The sequence below is a fragment of the Oncorhynchus nerka genome, linkage group LG18 (genome assembly GCF_034236695.1).
Source record: "Oncorhynchus nerka isolate Pitt River linkage group LG18, Oner_Uvic_2.0, whole genome shotgun sequence".
Lineage (NCBI taxonomy): Eukaryota > Metazoa > Chordata > Actinopteri > Salmoniformes > Salmonidae > Oncorhynchus > Oncorhynchus nerka.
In genome coordinates this window covers 66,089,691-66,109,748 of record NC_088413.1, presented here as the reverse complement: position 1 = coordinate 66,109,748, position 20,058 = coordinate 66,089,691, and the positions used below count along the sequence as shown (strand labels likewise).

General features: G+C 41.9%; 1 protein-coding gene across 1 annotated transcript; it reads right to left on the bottom strand.

Moving 5' to 3' along the window:
• Positions 1–470: 470 nt before the first annotated feature.
• On the bottom strand, positions 471–20,020 carry LOC115146354 (mitogen-activated protein kinase kinase kinase 7-like). The gene is made up of 15 exons (XM_065004276.1): positions 19,593–20,020; positions 19,333–19,429; positions 18,001–18,111; positions 17,695–17,760; positions 17,438–17,483; positions 16,973–17,111; positions 10,158–10,286; positions 9,869–9,993; positions 9,530–9,660; positions 9,239–9,326; positions 8,906–9,039; positions 8,677–8,833; positions 8,440–8,501; positions 8,088–8,203; positions 471–2,984 (listed from the first exon to the last, which is right to left on the bottom strand). Exons 2-15 carry the CDS (start codon positions 19,396–19,398, stop codon positions 2,816–2,818), a joined length of 1,539 nt encoding a protein of 512 aa, XP_064860348.1. The 5' UTR covers positions 19,399–19,429; positions 19,593–20,020; the 3' UTR covers positions 471–2,815.
• Positions 20,021–20,058: the final 38 nt, after the last annotated feature.

The window sequence follows — 20,058 nt, the reverse complement described above, 5'->3', positions numbered from 1 at the left end:
CCAGCTCCTGACAATATCCAGCAACTTCGCACAGCCATTCCACAGGCCACAATCAACAGCCTGGTCAACTCTATGCGAAGTAGATGTGTCGCACTGCATGAGGCAAATGGTGGTCACACCAGATACTGACTGGTTTTCTGATCCACACCCCTACCTGTTTTGAAGGTATCTGTGACCAACAGATGCATATCTGTATTCCCAATCATGTGAAATCCATAGATTAGGGCCTAATGAATTTATTTCAATTGACTAGTTCCTTATATGAACTGTAACTCAGTCAAATCTTTGAAATGGTTGCGTTTATATTTGTGTTCCATGTAGCTTTAAAGGAGTACATAACTTTACTCAGTAGGTTTGAGAAGCACACATGTGAACAGGGGCTACCAAAATGATTTGTTATGCATCAAGCGCATAAATGAGCACAAAACTGAAATAAAGGAGATGAAATAAAGGAGATTAAAAAACAGTGCTCAAAGGGTGTCACCAAGTGGTTTAAAGAAAGGGACAAGTCAATTGAAATAAAGGACATTTGTGCAGATATGATTCTACAGAATATACCAAAACCATTGAAATCGTAGATATTAGGAACTGTTTTATGCACTTAAGTATACAGGCATGTCCGATACACTGAGTGACACACAAAGTGCAAATTAAATCAAAAAGATATGCTAGGGCAACATTATATTAGCGATGTCCTTTATACAAATAATGTAAAAATAGCCTTTTCTTGTGTGCAATACCTTTTATTTGAGTACTTTTGAAATCCTTAGATATACAGTGAGCTCCAAATGTATTGGGACAGTGACATCTTTCATTTGAGGGTAAATTCATCCATATACGGTGAACCGTTTAGAAATTACAGCACTTTTTGTACATCGTCCCCCCATTTACAGTTCTATTGGGCACAAAACCTGAAACAACCAAAACAAAGATCAAATACATCCAACAAGTGACTCCAAAATGACAACACATTATTTACCATTCATTTCTATTGGGCACAAAACAATCTGAAACACCACCAAAACAAACAGCTAATTATTTTCAACAAGTTTGTAGAGTCACAAGCTTGATGTAATCATTGTGTGCTAGGAATATGGGACCAAATACTGAACATTTGACTACTTTAATACACATACAAGTGAATTTGTTCCAATACTTTTGGTCCCCTAAAATGGGTGGGTGGGGGGTAAAAATTGATGTAATTTCTAAACGGTTCACCTGATATGAAAATAAATAAATACCCTCAAATTAAAGCTGACAGTCTGCACTTCAACCTCATAGTCATTGTGTAATTTCAAATTCAAAGTGCTGGAGTACAGAGCCAAAACAACAACAAATGTGTCAATGTCCCAATACGTTTTGAGCCTCACTGTACATTCAAAAGTGCATTGACGACATCTGGTTTTGCAAGTCAAAATGCTATTTTTAAAAATACAGTACAGAAAGTGAGATATAGCCTAAGGCAACTTGTGAACACGCACGCGCACACAGAGGGCAAATAAAGCGAACAGAAGTGTATAACACATTTCTGGAAGTGCTAGAACAAGACCAAACACTTAGTCCACAACCAGCACATACACATTTATCACTATAGGGGTGGATACAAAAGTCAAATAATTGACTAAATTAACAAAAAATAGAAACGAATACTTAGTGGTGGTGGCATTCTACATTTAGAGAATGAGAAAAGAAATATCTAAAACCTCCAAGAAAGATCTCAAAACAAATGTAAAACTTTGCTGATTCACCGAACATGGAAAAGTATAGGCTATATAAAAATCATAAAAATGAAGATCCATTTAAAATAGTGTCCTTACTTCTCAATGAGCCAGTGCATATGAAAAGGGGAAAAGATATAAGAATGCCATAGAAATTTTAAAAGACGCAAATATATATGAAATGACAGCCTTTTGTGCATATCTTAGTCATCTCCATACAAAGCTAGCTGTCACAGAGTGGTCAGAGCCAGAGAAGAACAACAAGCTGAGCCACTTCTTTCAATACTAGCACCTCTACAACAGCCCTGGGGAGGGGACAGACATCTGCCGCAAGACAGGAAACACCTCAAGTCGTCTGAGGTGTTACTGCAAGTCATTCACCTTAACAACACCAACAACACTCTGATACTTCCTGGAAGCCACACTAAGAGCATAAATTAAGCTTAGGCACAGATCTAGGATCAGCTTGTCCTCCTCAAATCCTAACTTTAAACATTGGGGAGGGGAATAGAAAACTGACCAAAGATCAATCTCTAGAGGCAACTGCATTAGGAGAAGATGATACAGGGCCTCCAGGCTTCCCTTGTTCAACGAGTCCACTGTTCCTCTGGCAGAATAGAATAACGTCTTTGCGAGACATGCGTGCAAATGAACTGAGCTGTTAATGAGACATCTTGCACAATATTATTGTTGTACAGAATGCGGCAGAGTATCTTAACTGTACAGCGCATTGGGGAGCAAGGACCTGAGGGGAGACCTGCTTTGTGCAGTCTGCTGCTGACTGTGGATCAGTTGAGGATCTACAAAACATTCATAATAGTATGGCTTTCCTCTTTGGCCAATGATCCAAGAACAGTTTAAGAGCAACAGGGAAGTGTTAACAAATGGCCAGTCTCTTTAGCTGCTCATCCAAAAACAGTTGAGCAATATGAAGGATTCATTACAAATATGGTAGGTATATTTGGCTGCTTCTGATCCCAATACAGCTGAGGGTCAACAGAAGAGACATCACAAAATGGCCACTTGACAGACAGTGTCTTCGGCTGCTGCTGATCTGAGGACAATTCTAGTGCAACAGGCACACATCAGGAGGCATTCTAACTCGTCTGTTGCTGACTCTGGATCCGCTCTAGCTTGTTCTTACAAACGTGGAAGTAGGTGGAGAGACTCTTGTTCTCGTCCAACAGTTTGTTGTGTTCCTGAATCAGACGGGACGTGTTCTGCTGCTGCCTCTCATCCTGGTGCAGCTCAGAGATCAGCTCCTTCCTACACATCACCACCACAAAGGGAGAGAGAAGATGTTTAGCATTTAGGTAGCCTATATTCACTGTAACTGTACAATAAATGACTACACAGTAAAATACTATACAGTTTTGGAAACAAATTCTAATGAATTTACTCATGTTAAGAGTAACTGGTATCACAACAGATACAACAAGTAAACCAGTAAGTCATTAGTCACACTAGAGTACAGTGTCATCTGAGGTACAGTGTCTGCAAATTGAACGAACATCTTCTGTCAAAGCATAGGGAGGCTGGTAAATGTTCATTTATTTGAAATTGTGCAGGATGAAAACTCGAAATGCACCATCTCTTTTTCAAGAGTACCCCCCCCAAAAAAAAAAAACGGTTCCAAGAATAATATGCAATTACTGTTTAACAATAATAACAATGAAATAATAATAAGAAGAAACTGAAACTTACATTTACACCATAAAAAGTTGTTAACTACTAATAGGCCTAAAACGATTAAAAACAACTGCTACAACTACTAAGAAAACGAAATACCTATAATTAATATACATAAATAATGTGACTTAAGTGACTGTGAATATATACAGTGCCTTCAGAAAGTATTTATACCCCTTGACATATTCCACATTTTGTTGTGTTACAGCCTGAATTCAAAATTCTTATTTATTTATTTAACCTTTATTTAACCAGGTAGGCTAGTTGAGAACAAGTTCTCATTTACAACTGCGATCTGGCCAAGAGTAGAGCAAAGCAATTTGAAACATACAACAACACAGAGTTACACATGGAACAAACATACAGTCAATAATACAGTAAAAAAGTCTATATACAGTGTGTGCAAATGTGGTAAGGCAATAAATAGGCCATGGTGGCGAAGCAATTACAATATACCAATTAAACACTGGAGTGATTGATGTGCAGAAGATGAATGTGCAAGTAGAGATACTAGATACTATAAGATGTACTGTACAGTAGTGGCCAAAAGTTTTGAGAATGACACAAATATTAATTTTCACAAAGTAGAGATACTGGGGTGCAAAGGAGCAAGACAAATAAATAAATTCAGTATGGGGATGAGGTAGTTGGACCGGGTATATTACAGATGGGCTATGTACAGGTGCATTGATCTGTGACCTGCTCTGACAGATGATGCCTAAAGCTAGTGAGGGAGATATGAGTCTTCAGCTTCAGTGATTTTTGCAGTTTGTTCCAGTCATTGGCAGCAGAGAACTGGAAGGAAAGGCGGCCAAAGGAGGAATTGGCTTTGGGGGTGACGAGTGAGATATACTTTCTGGAGCGAGTGTTACGGGTGGGTGCTGCTGTGGTGACCAGTGAGCTGAGATAAGGCAGGGCTTTACCTAGCAGAGACTTGTAAATGACCTCGAGCCAGTGGGTTTGACGACGAGTATGAAGCGAGGGCCAGCCAATGAGAGCGTACAGGTTTCAAGGGTGGGTAGTATATGGGGCTTTGGTGACAAAACGGATGGCACTGTGATAGACTGCATCCAATTTGTTGAGTAGAGTGTTGGAGGCTATTTTGTAAATGACATCACCGAAGTCGTGGATCGGTAGGATGGTCAGTTTTACGAGGGTATGTTTGGCAGCATAAGTGAAGGATGCATTGTTGCGAAATAGGAAGCCGATTCTAGATTTAATTTTGGATTGGAGATGCTTAATGTGAGTCTGGAAGGAGAGTTTACAGTCTAACCAGACACCTAGGTATTTGTAGTTGTCCACATATTCTAAGTCTGAACCATCCAGAGTAGTGATGCTGGATGTGTGGGCAGGTGCGGGCAGCGATTGGTTGAAGAGCATGCATTTAGTTTTACTAGCATTTAAGAGCAGTTGGAGGCCACGGAAGGAGAGTTGTATGGCATTGAAGCTCGTCTGGAGGTTGGACACAGTGTCCAAAGAAGGGCCAGACGTATACAGAATGGTGTCGTCTGTGTAGAGGTGGATTAGAGAATCATCAGCAGCAAGAGCGACATCATTGATGTATACAGAGAGTTGGTCCGAGAATTGAACCCTGTGGCGCCCCCATAGAGACTGCCAGAGGTCCAGACAACAGGCCCTCCGATTTGACACACTGAACTCTATCAGAGAAGTAGTTGGTGAACCAGGTGAGGCAGTCATTTGAGAAACCAAGGCTGTTGAGTCTGCTGATAAGAATGTGGTGATTGACAGAGTCGAAAGCCTTGGCCAGGTCGATGAATACGGCTGCACAGTAATGTCTCTTATCGATGGCGGTCATGATATTGTTTAGTACCTTGAGCGTGGCTGAGGTGCACCCATGACCAGCTCTGAAACCAGATTGCATAGCAGAGAAGGTACGGTGGGATTCGAAATGGTCGGTTATCTGTTTGTTAACTTGGCCTTCGAAGACCTTAGAAATGCAGGGTAGAATAGATATAGGTCTGTAGCAGTTTGGGTCAAGAGTGTCTCCCCTTTGAAGAGGGGGATGATTGTGGCAGCTTTCCAATCTTCTGCAATCTCAGATGATCCGAAAGAGAGGTTGAACAGGCTAGTAATAGGGGTTGCAACAATTTCGGCAGATAATTTTAGAAAGAGAGGGTCCAGATTGTCTAGCCCGGTTGATTTGTAGGGGTCCAGATTTTGCAGCTCTTTCAGAACATCAGCTATCTGGATTTGGGTGAAGGAGAAATGGGGAGGCTTGGGCGAGTTGCTGTGGGGGGTGCCGGGCAGTTGACCGGGGTAGGGGTAGCCAGGTGGAAAGCATGGCCAATGCTTATTGAAATTCTCAATTATAATGGATTTATCGGAGGTGACAGTGTTTCCTAGCCTCGGTGCAGTGGGCAGCTGGGAGGAGGTGATCTTATTCTCCATGGACTTTACAGTGTCCCAGAACTTATTTGAGTTTGTGCTACAGGATGCAAATTTCTGTTTAAAAAAGCTAGCCATAGCTTTCCTATTGGTTCCTAACTTCCCTGAAAAGTTGCAAATCACAGGGGCTATTTGATGCTAATGCAGTACGCCACAGGATGTTTTTGTGCTGGTCAAGGGCAGTCAGTTCTGGAGTGAACCAAGGGCTATATCTGTTACTGGTTCTACATTTTTTGAATGGAGCATGCTTATTTAAGATGGTGAGGAAGGCACTTTTAAAGAATAACCAGGCATTCTCTACTGACGGGATGAGGTCAATATCATTCTAGGATACCCCGTCCAGGTCGATTAGAAAGGCCTGCTCGCTGAACTGTTTTAGGGAGCGTTTGACAGTGATGAGGGATGGTCGTTTGACCGCAGACCCATTACGGATGCAGGCAATGAGGCAGTGATCGCTGAGATCCTGGTTGAAAACAGCAGAGGTGTATTTTTGGGCAGGTTGGTTAGGATGATATCTATGAGGGTGCCCGTGTTAACGGATTTGTGGTTATACCTGGTAGGTTCATTGATAATTTGTGTGAAATTGAGGGCATCAAGCTTAGATTGTAGGATGGCCGGGGTGTTAAGCATGTCCCAGTTTAGGTCACCTAGCAGCCCGAGCTCTGAAGATAGATGGGGGCAATCAAAAATGGATTCAACAGATTTTTTTCTCACCCATCTATGCACAATACCCCATAATGACAAAGTGAAAACATGTTTTTAGAAATGTTTGCAAATGTATTGAAAATGAAATACAGAAATAACTCCTATAGATAAGTATTTCCCACCCCTTTTCTATGACACTCCAAATTGAGGTCAGGTGCAAACGATTTCTAGAGTTTCCAAGAGCACAATGGTCTCCATCATTGGGAAATTGAAAAAATATGGAACTACCCAGACTCTGCCTAGAGCTAGCAGAAGGAGTTCAGGCAGGGAAGTGAGCAAGAACCCAATGACCACTGGCTAAGATGGGAGAACCTGCCAGAAGAAAAGTCTCCACAGCGCCAATCTGGGGTTTTTGGGAGAGTGGCCAGACGGAAGCCACTCCTGAGAAAAAGGCACATGACAGCACACCTGCAGTTTGCAAAAAGGTACTTGAAAGAATCTTGAGATTATCAGGCAAAATATTCTGTGGTCTGATGAGACAAGAATTGTACTATTTGGCCTGAATGCACAGCACTATGTCTGGAGAAAAACAGCCACAGCTCTTCACCAGTCTCTCTACCGTGAAGCATGGCGGTGGAAACATCATGCTATGGGGATGCTTTTCAGTGGCAGGAAATGGAAGACGGGTAAGGATAGAGGGAACAATGAATCGAGCCAAATAAAGACATATACTTGGATAGGAACCTGCTTCAAAGTGCAAAAAACTTTATACTGGGGCGACGATTTACGTTCCAACAGGACAATGACCCTAAGCATACAGCCAAAGCAATGCTGGAATGGCTTCCGAAAAAGATCTGAAAGTCCTTGAGTGGCCTAGCCAAAGCCCAGACCTGAATCCCAAAGAAAATCTGTGGAATGGCTTTTCACTGCCACTCCCTATATAATTTAACAGATCTTGAGAACATCTGCAAGTAAGAATAGGAGAAAACCCCCAAATTCAGATGTGCAAAGCTGATACAGACATACCCAAGATGACTCAAAGCTGTAAATTGCCTCCAAACGTGCATCTACAAAGTATTAACTCAGGGATGTGAATATTTACAGTACCAGTCTAAAGTTTTAGACAAACCTACTCATTCTAGGGTTTTTCTTTATTTTTACTATTTTCTACATTGTAGAATATTAGTGAAGACATCAAAACTATGAAATAACACATATGGAATAATTTAGTAACCAAAAAAGTATTAACAAATAAAAATATATTTGAGATTCTTCAAAGTAGCTTCACTTTTCCTTGATGACAGCTTTGCACACTCTTGACATTCTCTCAACCAGCTTCATGAGGTAGTCAAATAAAGGTAAACCCTGGAATAAGTAGGTGTGTCCAAACTTTTGACTGGTACTGTATGTAAAAAATATATTTCTGTATATGACTTTCTTTTAAATTTGCTAAAATTAAAAAAGCATGTTTTTTTTACTTTGTGAATATGGGGTATAGTGTGTAGATGGGTGCGAGAAAAAAAGCAATTTAATCGATTTTGAATTCAGGCTGTTCGACAACAAAATTAATAAGTCAAGGGGTATGAATACTTTCTGAAGGCACTGTATATATGGTAATATGTGACATACTTTCTTTGGGTGAGAAGGGTGATTTCAGTCTGCACTTTAAGGTACTCCTGGGCCATTCTGCAGTGCTGCTCAAACACAGCCATGGACTCTTTGGAGTTAGAGAATGGGGCCAGGGGCTAAACACAACCCAGAAACACACATCACCGTCATGCACTTACAATTTATCACATTGTTCTCATTGTAAATGACTTAACTTCTTTAACATATTTCATATTTCAAGTAGAGGACACATGAAATCCCCAAAAAGGTAGTAAGTAAGCTTTTAGATAGTGTATCAAATGTGACTGGTTGGTTATCAGTATCAGTCAGCATTGAAGATGAATGGAGAAAGAACTCCCCATTCCTGTAGTACCTGCAGCTGGTGATCCAGTGTCAGATATGCCATGGGGATGGAGCTGTCCAAACCATTCATATCTGAAGACATAGAAAACATACTGGTAAGTATGACATGTTTACTGTATGTTGTATGGTACTGCCCCCTGGTGAACACTGCAGTGACAATGTGTCAGACATACAGTAGATTCCGGTCATATAACATATTCTGTAAGCTGGCTCTATTACGACAACCAAAACTAAATAGGGCCCATACCTGTGGGACTGATAGAAACCCTCAGCTCTGGCCCCGATTGGCCAGCACATTGCCCTTTGATCTCAGTGGGGGCAGGACTCTGGGTACGCTCACGATCAGGCAGGCTCTCCACACTAGCCCTTCTGGACGAGGGCAGGCTGGGGCGTAATGTTCCCCCCTGAGAAGGAACATGAACAGCATGAACATTGGTATGGATGAGAACTTAACACTCCAACTATATCTGCATCACCTTTGATTGTTTAAACTGAAGTGGAAATCTAGCTTCAATGCTTTTCAGGGTGTCATCTCTCCCTTGACAGTTTGTTCTGTGTTCCATGTTGCTTTCAGTTCGGTAGCTGTTGATAGTGTTGTCTGCATTGGAACCTACAGAAGAGACAATGGCGTTTTCAATCTGTTTTTACAGAAACTGCTGCAATAACAGAATCTTCTGAATTTCATGAATATGCATTTTGAAAGCAATTACTACATAGCACAATGTTAGTACAATGTAAAGTGATACTTGTTAACAACTGTTAATAAAATCTGTCAACCTTCACAGAGTATTTAAATCTATGGGACTGGCCTGTGCTTGTGGCTGAGGATGAGCCACTCCTACTGTTGCCTGGACACTGGTGAGGGTACTGGAGAGGCTCATCAGATCCTGGGAAGTACTGCATACACATGGAGGAAGAGTACACAATGCTAACAGGAATCGCAGATCTAAAATCAAACTGTCATAAACTGTGGAAGAGACACCATTTGATAATAACTAAGAAATAAGCTGCAGGTTTTTACTAACATCTATGGGTTATTATTAGTGCTGTGAATGTGAAGTTCTGACCTCATGGGTCTGTGGGGTTTTCCAGTACTGTACCTTCATGAGGCTTGCCATGGTGTTCCTGACCTCCTCCATGGAGGGCCTCTGGGAAGGGTCTTTGTCCCAGCAGTGTGTCATCAGATTCTCGATGGGCTCCGGGAGGTCCTTTATCAGGGGGGGGCGAGTCCCTGATAACCCATACAAGAGAATGGCATGTCAGTGGGGGAATATCAATAGCCTAAAGTGGCTTCCTCTACTCATCTTCATCTAACAACTAGGTAAGATTTTCTTTCAAACCTATAATCCACTTCACTACACAGACATTTTGCGGTTTCGGTTTTATTCCTCTGTGTGTATGTAACTACACTAAGCGTCTATGGCTCGGAAACCTCTCACCTCTGTGCACGGCCCACATGATGCAGAAGGCCGATCCTCCAATCTCGTCAAAGGGCTTTCTACGAGTGATCCCCTCCCACAAGATGATGCCCCAGCTGAACACATCACACTTCTCACTGTAGTTACTGCCTGGACAACAGAGTCACAGAGAGATACAGGTGAGTGAAGGAATACAGGTTAGACTGAGATCCTAGATTGTTCTATTGGTGAAACAGAGAGACTTGGTGCTTGGTCCATTTTGGTCTTCTGCTTTTGAATGAAAGGAGGAAAACCCCTTGCTAAAGGTTACTTGCCTTCAAACACTTCTGGTGCCATCCAGGCTGCACTTCCTTTGTTGTTGGTCATGTGTGTCTGGATGTCACAGGCTGTACCAAAGTCGCAGATCTTCAACACTGTGCCACCCTGTACAAGTAGCAGACTGAAACACGTGGCTATGGTTTAGGTTCAGAGAGTACAACCTCATTAACCTCTAGAAGTCTAAGCTGTTGGGGGGAATTGTTTTGCGAAGGCGGCCTTAACATGGATCATTTAGCTACTTGATTTTGAATTTTGCCTTTACTACTACTACTACAGCCCATAGAAACACATTGAATAACACACAAATTAAAAAAGACTGTCAAACAAATAAAACATAAGCAATAAGGTTTTGAAGTGTCTGTCCTATATCTAGGAGATATAAGAAAGCTCAGAAAATATTTTAGTTTTTTTGGACACATATTTAACCCCTTATTTTTTGTTGGCACAAAACTACCTCCATTTGTTTGTATGGGTTACCTTCAGACGAGTCCCATGGCACTTGCGGGGGTCATAGAGCAAACGTGAGTCTCTCCTTTCCATAGTGGGGTCATATTAGTTTGTAGCGCAAATGGTTCAGACGCTACAGACAGAAGTTGGCACATCAGCGTTACCAACTTCAGAGTCCAGTGACACTTGTGGGGGTCATAGAGCAATGAGAGTCTCCCCTTTCCATAGAGTGGTCATAATAGTTTGACGATACAGACATTTCGGACGCTTCTGACATTTTAGTGAGACTACCGATTTTCAGGATGTCTCATGATCTGAAAAACACAGCTGTAGCTCGGCCACTTTCCACCCCAGATGCAGAAGGCTGACATTGCAGTGGATTGAGACGCAGCCTATGCAAAAGAACGGATATCTCTAGCTTAAACTGACGGATTCTGATGGGATTTAACATTTTTTTACTTAGATGTGTTAATAGACTCTTCGGGATTAAATATACAGTACCAGTCAAAAGTTTGGACACAGCTACTTATTCAAGGGTTTTTCTTTATAATTTGTTTTACTATTTTCTACATTGTAGAAAAATAGTGAAGACATCAAAACTATGGAATAACACATACAGAATCATGTAGTAACCAAAGAAAGTGTTAAACTAATCAAAAAATATTTTAGATTCTTCAAAGTAGCCACCCTTTGCCTTGATGACAGCTTTGCACACTCTTGGCATTCTCTCAACCAGCTTCACCTGGAATGCTTTTCCAACAGTCTTGAAGGAGTTCCCACATATGGTGAGCACTTGTTGGTTGCTTTTCCTTCACTCTGCAGTCCAACTCATCCCAAACCATCTCAATTGGGTTGAGGTCGAGTCATTGTGGAGGCCAGGTCAGCTGATGCAGCCCTCATCACTCTCCTTCTTGGTCAAATAGCCCTTACACAGCCTGGAGGTGTGTTGGGTCATTGTCCTGTTGAAAAAAACAAATGACAGCCCCACTAAGTGCAAACCAGATGGGATGGCGTATCGCTGCAAAATGCTGTGATAGCCATGCTGGTTAAGTGTGCCTTCAATTCGAAATAAATCACTGACAGTATCACCAGCAAAGCACCCCCACACCATCACAGCTTCTCCTCCATGCTTCACGGTGGGAACCACACATGCAGAGATCATCCGTTCACCTACTCTGCGTCTCACAAAGACATGGCGGCTAACCAAAAATCTCACATTTGGACCAAAGGACAGATTTGCACCGGTCTAATGTCCATTGCTCATGTTTCTTGGCTCAAGCAAGTCTCTTCTTCTTATTGGTGTTGTCGTGACGTTAGTACCATTAATGCGATGATGATTATTTTACCAAATCAATTAACTATGTTTAATTTTTACGATGTTTAAACTAATCATGTAACAATTAACTCATTAGCAATCTTGGGTCACCATGGAAAGTTTGTTTAATGAGTTACCGTTTCCCAAATGAACTCTACAGATATAAATATGTTGTTATACCAGTCATCCATTAATTATCATTATTACCTCATCAGTCTCATTCAGAATGTTGTTGACTTCAAATCTGCACCAACCCTAGTCTCCAGGATGAATCAGCGATACACAAATTGGCTTAATTATTTATTTACTAACTAAATAAATAACACAGAATTACATAAACACACACAGGATAGATTATTCATTGGTTACTAACATGATGCAATGAAAAGTCCCTAGTGGACTAACCCGATATGATGGCTGGTTACATAATTAAAAAAATGTTTTATTACTTTTTATTTAACCTTTTTTAAACTAGGCAAGTCAGTTAAAAACAAATTCTTATTTAAAATGACAGCCTACCGGGGAACAGTGGCAGAATGACAGATTTTTACCTTGTTAGCTCAGGGATTCGATCCAACAACCTTTCGGCTACTGGCCCAATTCTCTAACCACTAGGCTACCTGCCGCCCCAATGAAAGGGGATGGGAAACGAAAGAGCGGGAGGAGAGACAAAGGGATTCAACTATCATACATACAGTTGAATAATATGCTCATTGTAAATGTGGATATTTAGCACCCTAACAACCGCTCATTCGGATTTAGAAATACAAAGTACATATTTACGCTTGTATGTCTTTGTCGTCTCACTCTGGTGAAATCACTCGATCAGTCTGTGGAGAGTAGTTCATCAGAAAGTCTCTGGTTGTCCACCAGAGGTCACCATGTCCTTTGTAGTTGTAGTAGGTTGGTCTCGGAGTGTCTGATAGAACGCATCTTCCAGAGGTGTACCACAGGGTGTTCAGTGGGCCTTAGTCTTCACTCTGTTTGTTTAGAATAGATACCCTAGAGCAGGTATTCCCAAACTGGGGTATGTGCAATGCAGTTGGGGGTACGCCAAATAAAAATGTGATTCAAATTTTTTTTTTTAATGTTTTTTTTTCCTTCACATTTTCAAACAGTATATTTATATTTTCCAACGGGGCTATACATTTGGGTGAGTTTTTTTCTCGCCTGAGTAGCCTCGTTTCACTGGCAAAAATCTAATTAAACCATATAGTGTTCAGTGTAATAACAACACAATGTCAAATATAGGTAGCCTATTCAAATAATTACCATCCTTTCACATTAACCGTTACTCTCTCGCGGGAAACCTTCATTCTTGCACAGACATTCAGCAATGAAACATGACAATTTGAAAAATAAGCGACGGGAGTTTGAGTGAGAATAAAGACGACTTTCGAGTAGTAAGACATGTATAAAAGCAAACAGATACCATTTTTGTACATATTATTTTTATTTAACTAGGCAAGTCAGATTTTTACCTTGTCAGCTCGGGGATTCGATCTAGCAACATTTTGGTTACTGGCCCAATGCTCTAACCACTAGGCTACCTGCCACCAGGAAATTATGGCAGGAGACGAAAGCCTTCCTTGGAAGCAGACGCAAGGAGAGAAGGGAGGACAGCGACAACGCCGGGGTTCGCGGCCACATAGAAAGCCCAAATGAGGGGGGGGAGCACACGGGGTGGTTGGCGGAGCCGAGGAGTGAACCAGAGCCATTCTGGGAGAAGAGGGAGAAATTGGAGGAGAGAGAAATGAGAGAGTTGTTGTGTTGATGTATGATGCACGACATTCGCCCTAAGGAGCGTGTTATCAGTCTGATGCCACCTGAGTCAGCTCTCTGTACTTGTCCTGAGGAGCGTGTTATCTGTCCGGTACCATGTGTTCCGGCTCCACGCACCAGGTCTCCAGTACGCCGCCACAGCCCAGTACGTTCTGTGCCAGCTCCTCGCACACGCCGTGCGAAGTGTGTCATCGTTCAGGTACAATTTGTGCCGGCTCCACGTACCAGGTCTCCAGTGCGCCTCCACAGCCCAGTACATCCTGTGCTAGCTCCCCACACTCACTGTGTGAAGGTTGTCATCTGTTCTGTACCAATTGTGCCGGCTCCACGCACCAGGTCTCCATTATGTCTCCCCAGTCCGGTACGTCCTGTGCCTGCTACTCGCACTTGAAGTGGGTGTCACTTGAAGTGGGTGTCATCAGCTATGCCGTCTCCACGCACTAGGCCTCAAGCGCGCCTTCCCAGTCCGGTACGTCCTGTGTCTCATCCTCGTGCCACCTGTGTCGGCTAGATGTGCCACCTGTGCCGGCTAGATGCCCACCCGGACCCTCCCCTATAGAGTCAGGTTTTGCCGCACCTTTGGGGGGAACCGATTTCACGCTGCGCTTTGTTCCGAGTGTGATTACGGCGATTGTGACACTATGACAGGGATACATAGTGGAGTGGTAACGCCCGTGCAAGCAGTTGCTCCCGACACCACTTGGATAAACTTCCGCATCCATCGAGAGGCTCTTGCGGCCAAGGGAATGCCTGACAGCTTGAAAGACGTTTTGCACACTACAGTGAAAATGGTTAACTTTGTAAAAGCAAGGCCCCTGAACTCTCGTGTATTTTCTGCATTATACAATGATCTTGGCAGCGACCATGTAACGCTTTTACAACATACAGAAATATGCTGGTTATCAAGGGACAGAAATGTGATATGTGCTGGTTATCAATTATTTTTTTGCTGAGTTTAGGATTTTACATGTATTTTTTTTCTCACCTTTATTTAACCAGGTAGGCTAGTTGAGAACAAGTTCTCATTTGCAACTGAGACCTGGCCAAGATAAAGCAAAGCAGTTCGACACATACAACAACACAGATTACAGGGACTCTGCACAACTATATTCAATGCGCAGGACAAAATTGAGGCTATGATTAAGAAGTTGGAGCTGTTTTCTGTCTGCATTAACAAGGACAACACAGGTCTTTCCATCATTGTAGGATTTTTTTGTGTGCAAATGAACTCAAGCTTACGGACAATGTCAAATGTGATATAGCGAAGCACCTGAGTGAACTTACTCAGGTACTGTCCCGAAACGGATGACACAAACAACTGGTTTCTTTATCCCTTTCAGGGAGACAGGACGGACAGCTGATAATCCTCGCAGTAGCAGACCACGTGTAACAACACCTGCACAGGGTAGGTACATCCGAACATCACACCTGCGGGACAGATACAGGATTGCAACAACAACTGCCCGAATTACACCAGGAACACACAATCCCTCCATCAGTGCTCAGACTGTCCGCAATAGGCTGAGAGAGGCTGGACTGAGGGCTTCTAGGCCTGTCGTAAGGCAGGTCCTCACCAGACATCACCGGCAACAACGTCACCTATGGGCACAAACCCACCGCCGCTGGAACAGACAGGACTGGCAAAAAGTGCTCTTCACTGACGAGTCACGGTTTTGTCTCACCAGGGGTGATGGTTGGATTCACGTTTATCGTTGAAGGAATGAGCATTACACCAAGGCCTGTACTCTGGCGTGGGATCGATTTGTAGGTGGAGGGTCCGTCAGGTTCTGGGGTGGTGTGTCACAGCATCATCGGACTAAGCTTGTTGTCATTGCAGGCAATCTCAACGCTGTGCGTTACAGGGAAGAGATCCCCCTCCCTCATGTGATACCCTTCCTGCAGGCTCATCCTGACATGACCCTCCAGCATGACAATGCCACTAGCCATACTGCTTGTTCTGTGCGTGATTTCTTGCAAGACAGGAATGTCAGTGTTCTGCCACGGCCAGCGAAGATCCCGGATGTCAATCACATTGAGCACGAAATGTCCGGGAACCTGCAGGTGCCTTGGTGGAAGAGTGGGGTACCATCTCACAGCAAGAACTGGCAAATTCTTTTTTTGCTGAGTTAATTTACGACCGTCATAAAACTGCCTAACTCCATCCCTCTCCCCCTCTGTGGGAGAGAGAGGGCGCTGTAGAGCTGACTCACTGTAACCTGATCCTTCGGATCTGCACAGGAAAGTCATGAGTGTCCTTTAGTTGTGGTTTCTTTGCAGTAGTTCGACCATGAAGGCCTGATTCACGCAGTCTCCTCTGAACAGTTGATGTTGAGATGTGTCTGTTACGGGAACTCTGTGAAGCATTTATTTGAGGTGCAATCTGAGGTGCAGTTAACTCTAATGAACTTATCCTCTGCAGCAGAGGTATCTCTGGGTCTTCCTTTCCTGTGGGTCTTCCTTTTTCAGACCCTTTCCTGGGTCTTCATGAGAGCCAGTTTCATCATAGCGTTTGATGGTTTTTGGAACTGCACTTGAATAAACTTTAAAAGTTCTTAATTTTCCAAATTCAGTGACCTTCATGTCTTAAAGTAATGATGGACTTTTCTTTTTTGAGCTGTTCTTGACATAATGGACTAGGTCTTTTACCAAATAGGGCTATATTTTGTATACCAAACCTACCTTGTCACAACACAACTGATTGTCTCAAACACATTAATGAAATAAATTCCACAAATTAACTTTTAACAAGGCACACCTGTTAATTGAAATGCATTCCAGGTGACTACCTCATGAAGCTGGTTGAGAGAATGCCAATGCGCAAAGCTGTCATCAAGGCAAAGGGTGGTTAATTTGAAGAATCTCAAATATATTTTGATTTGTTAAACACATTTTTAGTTACTACAAGATTCCATGTGTCATTTCATAATTGTGATGTCTTCACTATTATTCTACAATGTAGAAATTAGTAAAAATATAGAAAAACCCTCGAATGAGTAGGTGTGTCCAAACTTTTGACTGGTACCATATATTATTTTTTTTTAAGTACTGTAAACAGATTGCAAAGTTCTGGTAAGTTTGCCACAATTCCCTGGTTTTCCAGAAATCTTGGTTGGAGGACTCCTGCATTTTCTGCTTATTCCCTCGTAATTCCAGGGATCTTCCCACCAGGATTTCTGGAAAACTGAGGAAATTTGGGAAAGTTCCTGGAATTTTGCAACCCTGAAACAGGCAGTTAAGCAACAGCACAAACAAAAGGGCCATACTTGGGTGGTTTGAGGTCTCTGTGAATGAGGGCCTTGGGTTTCATGGCGTGGAGATAGGATACACCCTGAGCACACTGCAGACACCAGCTCATAGCGTGGGATGCACTGTACTGGGGCAGGGGCTCAGCTCCATGCAGCACTTGGAATGGACAGACAACACAGTCAAGAGAGAGAGAGAGAGAGAGTCGGGTGGGGCGCACAGAACAGACAGAGTTAACTGGCACAGACCCTCACAGATCATGTTTGAACAATGACATACAGTAGGAATCCCTTGCACAAGACACCACACTGAACTAGACAGAAATATAGTGGGAGATTGATACACTGTTAAATGCACTTCGACTAAGATGAGGGATTCAAGCTATGGTTGGCAAATAGAAGCACTAACAATACACTTATTGATATAGCTAAGAAATGACATGAAAGAAAATACTATGTTTAAATGAAGCTGAATTGATTTCTTACCATTGTATAAGGAGCCACCCTCAGCATATTCCATAACAAGACACACCTGTGTGAGAATGTCACAATCATTTTGATAAAAAGGGAAAACACTTAGAGTATGAGATTGCAAACGGTGGGGTTAATATAGAGGAAAATCTGTAGACCTATTAAATGAATAATAAATCACTAATAAATGAATAATTACGCATGGGCCTAAAGTATATAATTGAACACCAGGCAAATCATACTAAGAAGACAACTCTCCTGAATGTACTCACTGGATTATCACATGAGCCATAGAGCTTGACAATATTTGGGTGATTTACTCTGGAAAGCTGGCGGAGCTGGATGAAGAAGAGACATGGATAAGTGAAACGGATCTCACCATCTTAACATTCATGTATTGCTTAATTTACATTGTAACTGGATATCATTTGACTGCTGCTACCTAATATCAAAAGAGTCCATAAATGTTAGTGGGATTGGGATAACAAAACTTATTTCAACAATAGACTAGACCCCCAAAAACAGGGTTAAACGAAAAACCATGCTTTACAGCAGGTAAGGAGAGGAGGTTCCTGTACCTCTACTACAAAAGCTTTCCTCTCAGATTCACTCTCTATGGTCTTGATGGCCACATCTTTGCCTTTCCATTTAGCCTTGAAGACAACTCCAAATGTCCCTCTGCCAACAACCTGGAGAAACACAAAGAAACAAATGTCACACATATAAAACACAGCAGCTCTAGTCTAGTAACATGCTTTCAAGGAAAATGTTGTGTTTTCACAATAATGTATATAAACCCTGGTTTGCTGATGCTTTGTATTGGCCAATGAGAGGCTTTGATGCAGCCAGAAGAAGCAGTCATCCATAGGAATGAATGGAATTCTACAGTATTTCAATTAAATGTTTCAAGGTCAAAAATATACAGTAGCAGTCAAAAGTTTGGACACACCTACTCATTCAAGGGCTTTTCTTATTGTATACTATTTCCCACATTGTAGAATAATACTGAAGATGTAGAAAATGTAGAAAATAGTAAAAATAATGAAAAACCCTGGTATGAGTAGATGTCTAAACTTTCAACTAGTACTGTATTTGTTTTATACGTTAAAGAAAATATTTATATATTTTGTTTAATGTTTAACTTACATAGTACAATTTGAAACTATGCATTAAGGTGTCTGTAATAGAATAAATATGGAAAAACAAATGTAGACATTAATAAATGCATTTCTATAGCTTCCAAAATATTTTTTTACAATGGTGGGGTAGTGCCAAGATGGAGACGAGGTGGTATATATAAATAGTGAGTATATAAATAATTGTGTTTTAATTTCTGTCCCTTCTGTGAGTCCTGGACAACGGGTCCTCTTCTAGGTTATAATCTAACATGTTGCTGAGTGGTGGTCGGTCTCGTAATTTTCTGTATAATCTACTAAAGCAATAAAGCCAGAGGAAGTGTGGTATATGGCTAATATACCACGGCTAATGGCTGTTCTTAAGCACAACACAACGCGGAGTGCCTGGGCGGAGTGCCTGGACACAGCCCATAGCCGTGGTGTATTAGCCATATATCACAAACCCACGAGGTGCCTTACTGCTATTATAAACTGGTTATCAACTAATTAGAGCAGTAAAAATAAATGCTTTGTCATACCCGTGGTATACGGTCTGATATGCCATGGTTGTCAGCCAATCAGCATTCAGGGCTTGAACCACCCCGTTTATAAAAATCATTAGATACTGCTGGTGTTTTGAAAGAGGTAGCCTATCTTGGCTCCATAGTTGAAACTGACACAGAAGTGGCATGGATGATCACAACACTAAACTTCTATTCAACAAGGTTACTGTAATTTCCCCTCACAAAAGGCGAATTGTTTGGTACTATAGGCAGCTAATCATACGACACTTACCTCTTCAACTTCTATGTCCTCATATTCTATCTCTTCGAAGGGATAGCCAGGAGGAGTCTCAAGCATCTTGAAGGCTGTAAGGATTCCGCAGAGCAAGCTAGAATAAAACAGACTGTATTAGCATACTGTCTGCCGTTAAACTGACCAGTCAGTTATTTAGACACATGATTTATTTTCATGTTGCAGCGCTAGATATTTCATGCCACAAACTGGGTTGCACAACCCCTCCATAATAATTTCCATTCGCTGTTGAAACATACATCAGGAAGTAAGAAGCTGTCCACTCCAGCAAGCCGCTGTTTCGAACACTCAGGACGAAGAGTTACATTGTATCAAAAGCGATAAACTAGGACAAGCTGTTTATCATCATTATGTATGACGTTTTGTTACATCCAACGTGGAAAAATCAAATGGCATGAACAGCAAATTAAAACGAGTTTGATAATGTCAGAGTCATAACAAATGCCGTTTGTTCTATGGTTTGCGCAGTGAAATGTTCGCAGGCTTCTGGTGCATTCAAGAACAGTACACGGTTCATATTATGCAAAAGCCGGTGCGGTCCTCTCAAGATGCATCCCAGGTTTAAACCCCGTGTGAAAAGGCAGCACCAATAGATTTCACATATTATTATTATACTGGCACCAATGTAATTATCGATTCAAGCCTGAAGGGTAGGCGTTTTTTGCTGTGTTGAATTGTCAACCTTTGCTGACCTTGAACAAAGCT

Coding starts and splice junctions, on each gene's coding strand:
- LOC115146354 (XM_065004276.1), bottom strand. CDS start 19,398: ATGCTTGAGACTCCTCCTGGCTATCCCTTCGAAGAGATAGAATATGAG. Junction 18,112..19,332: donor AGGACATAGAAGTTGAAGAG/GTAAGTGTCGTA, acceptor GTGTTTCTCCAG/GTTGTTGGCAGAGGGACATT. Junction 17,484..17,694: donor ATGGCTCATGTGATAATCCA/GTGAGTACATTC, acceptor ATTCTCACACAG/GTGTGTCTTGTTATGGAATA.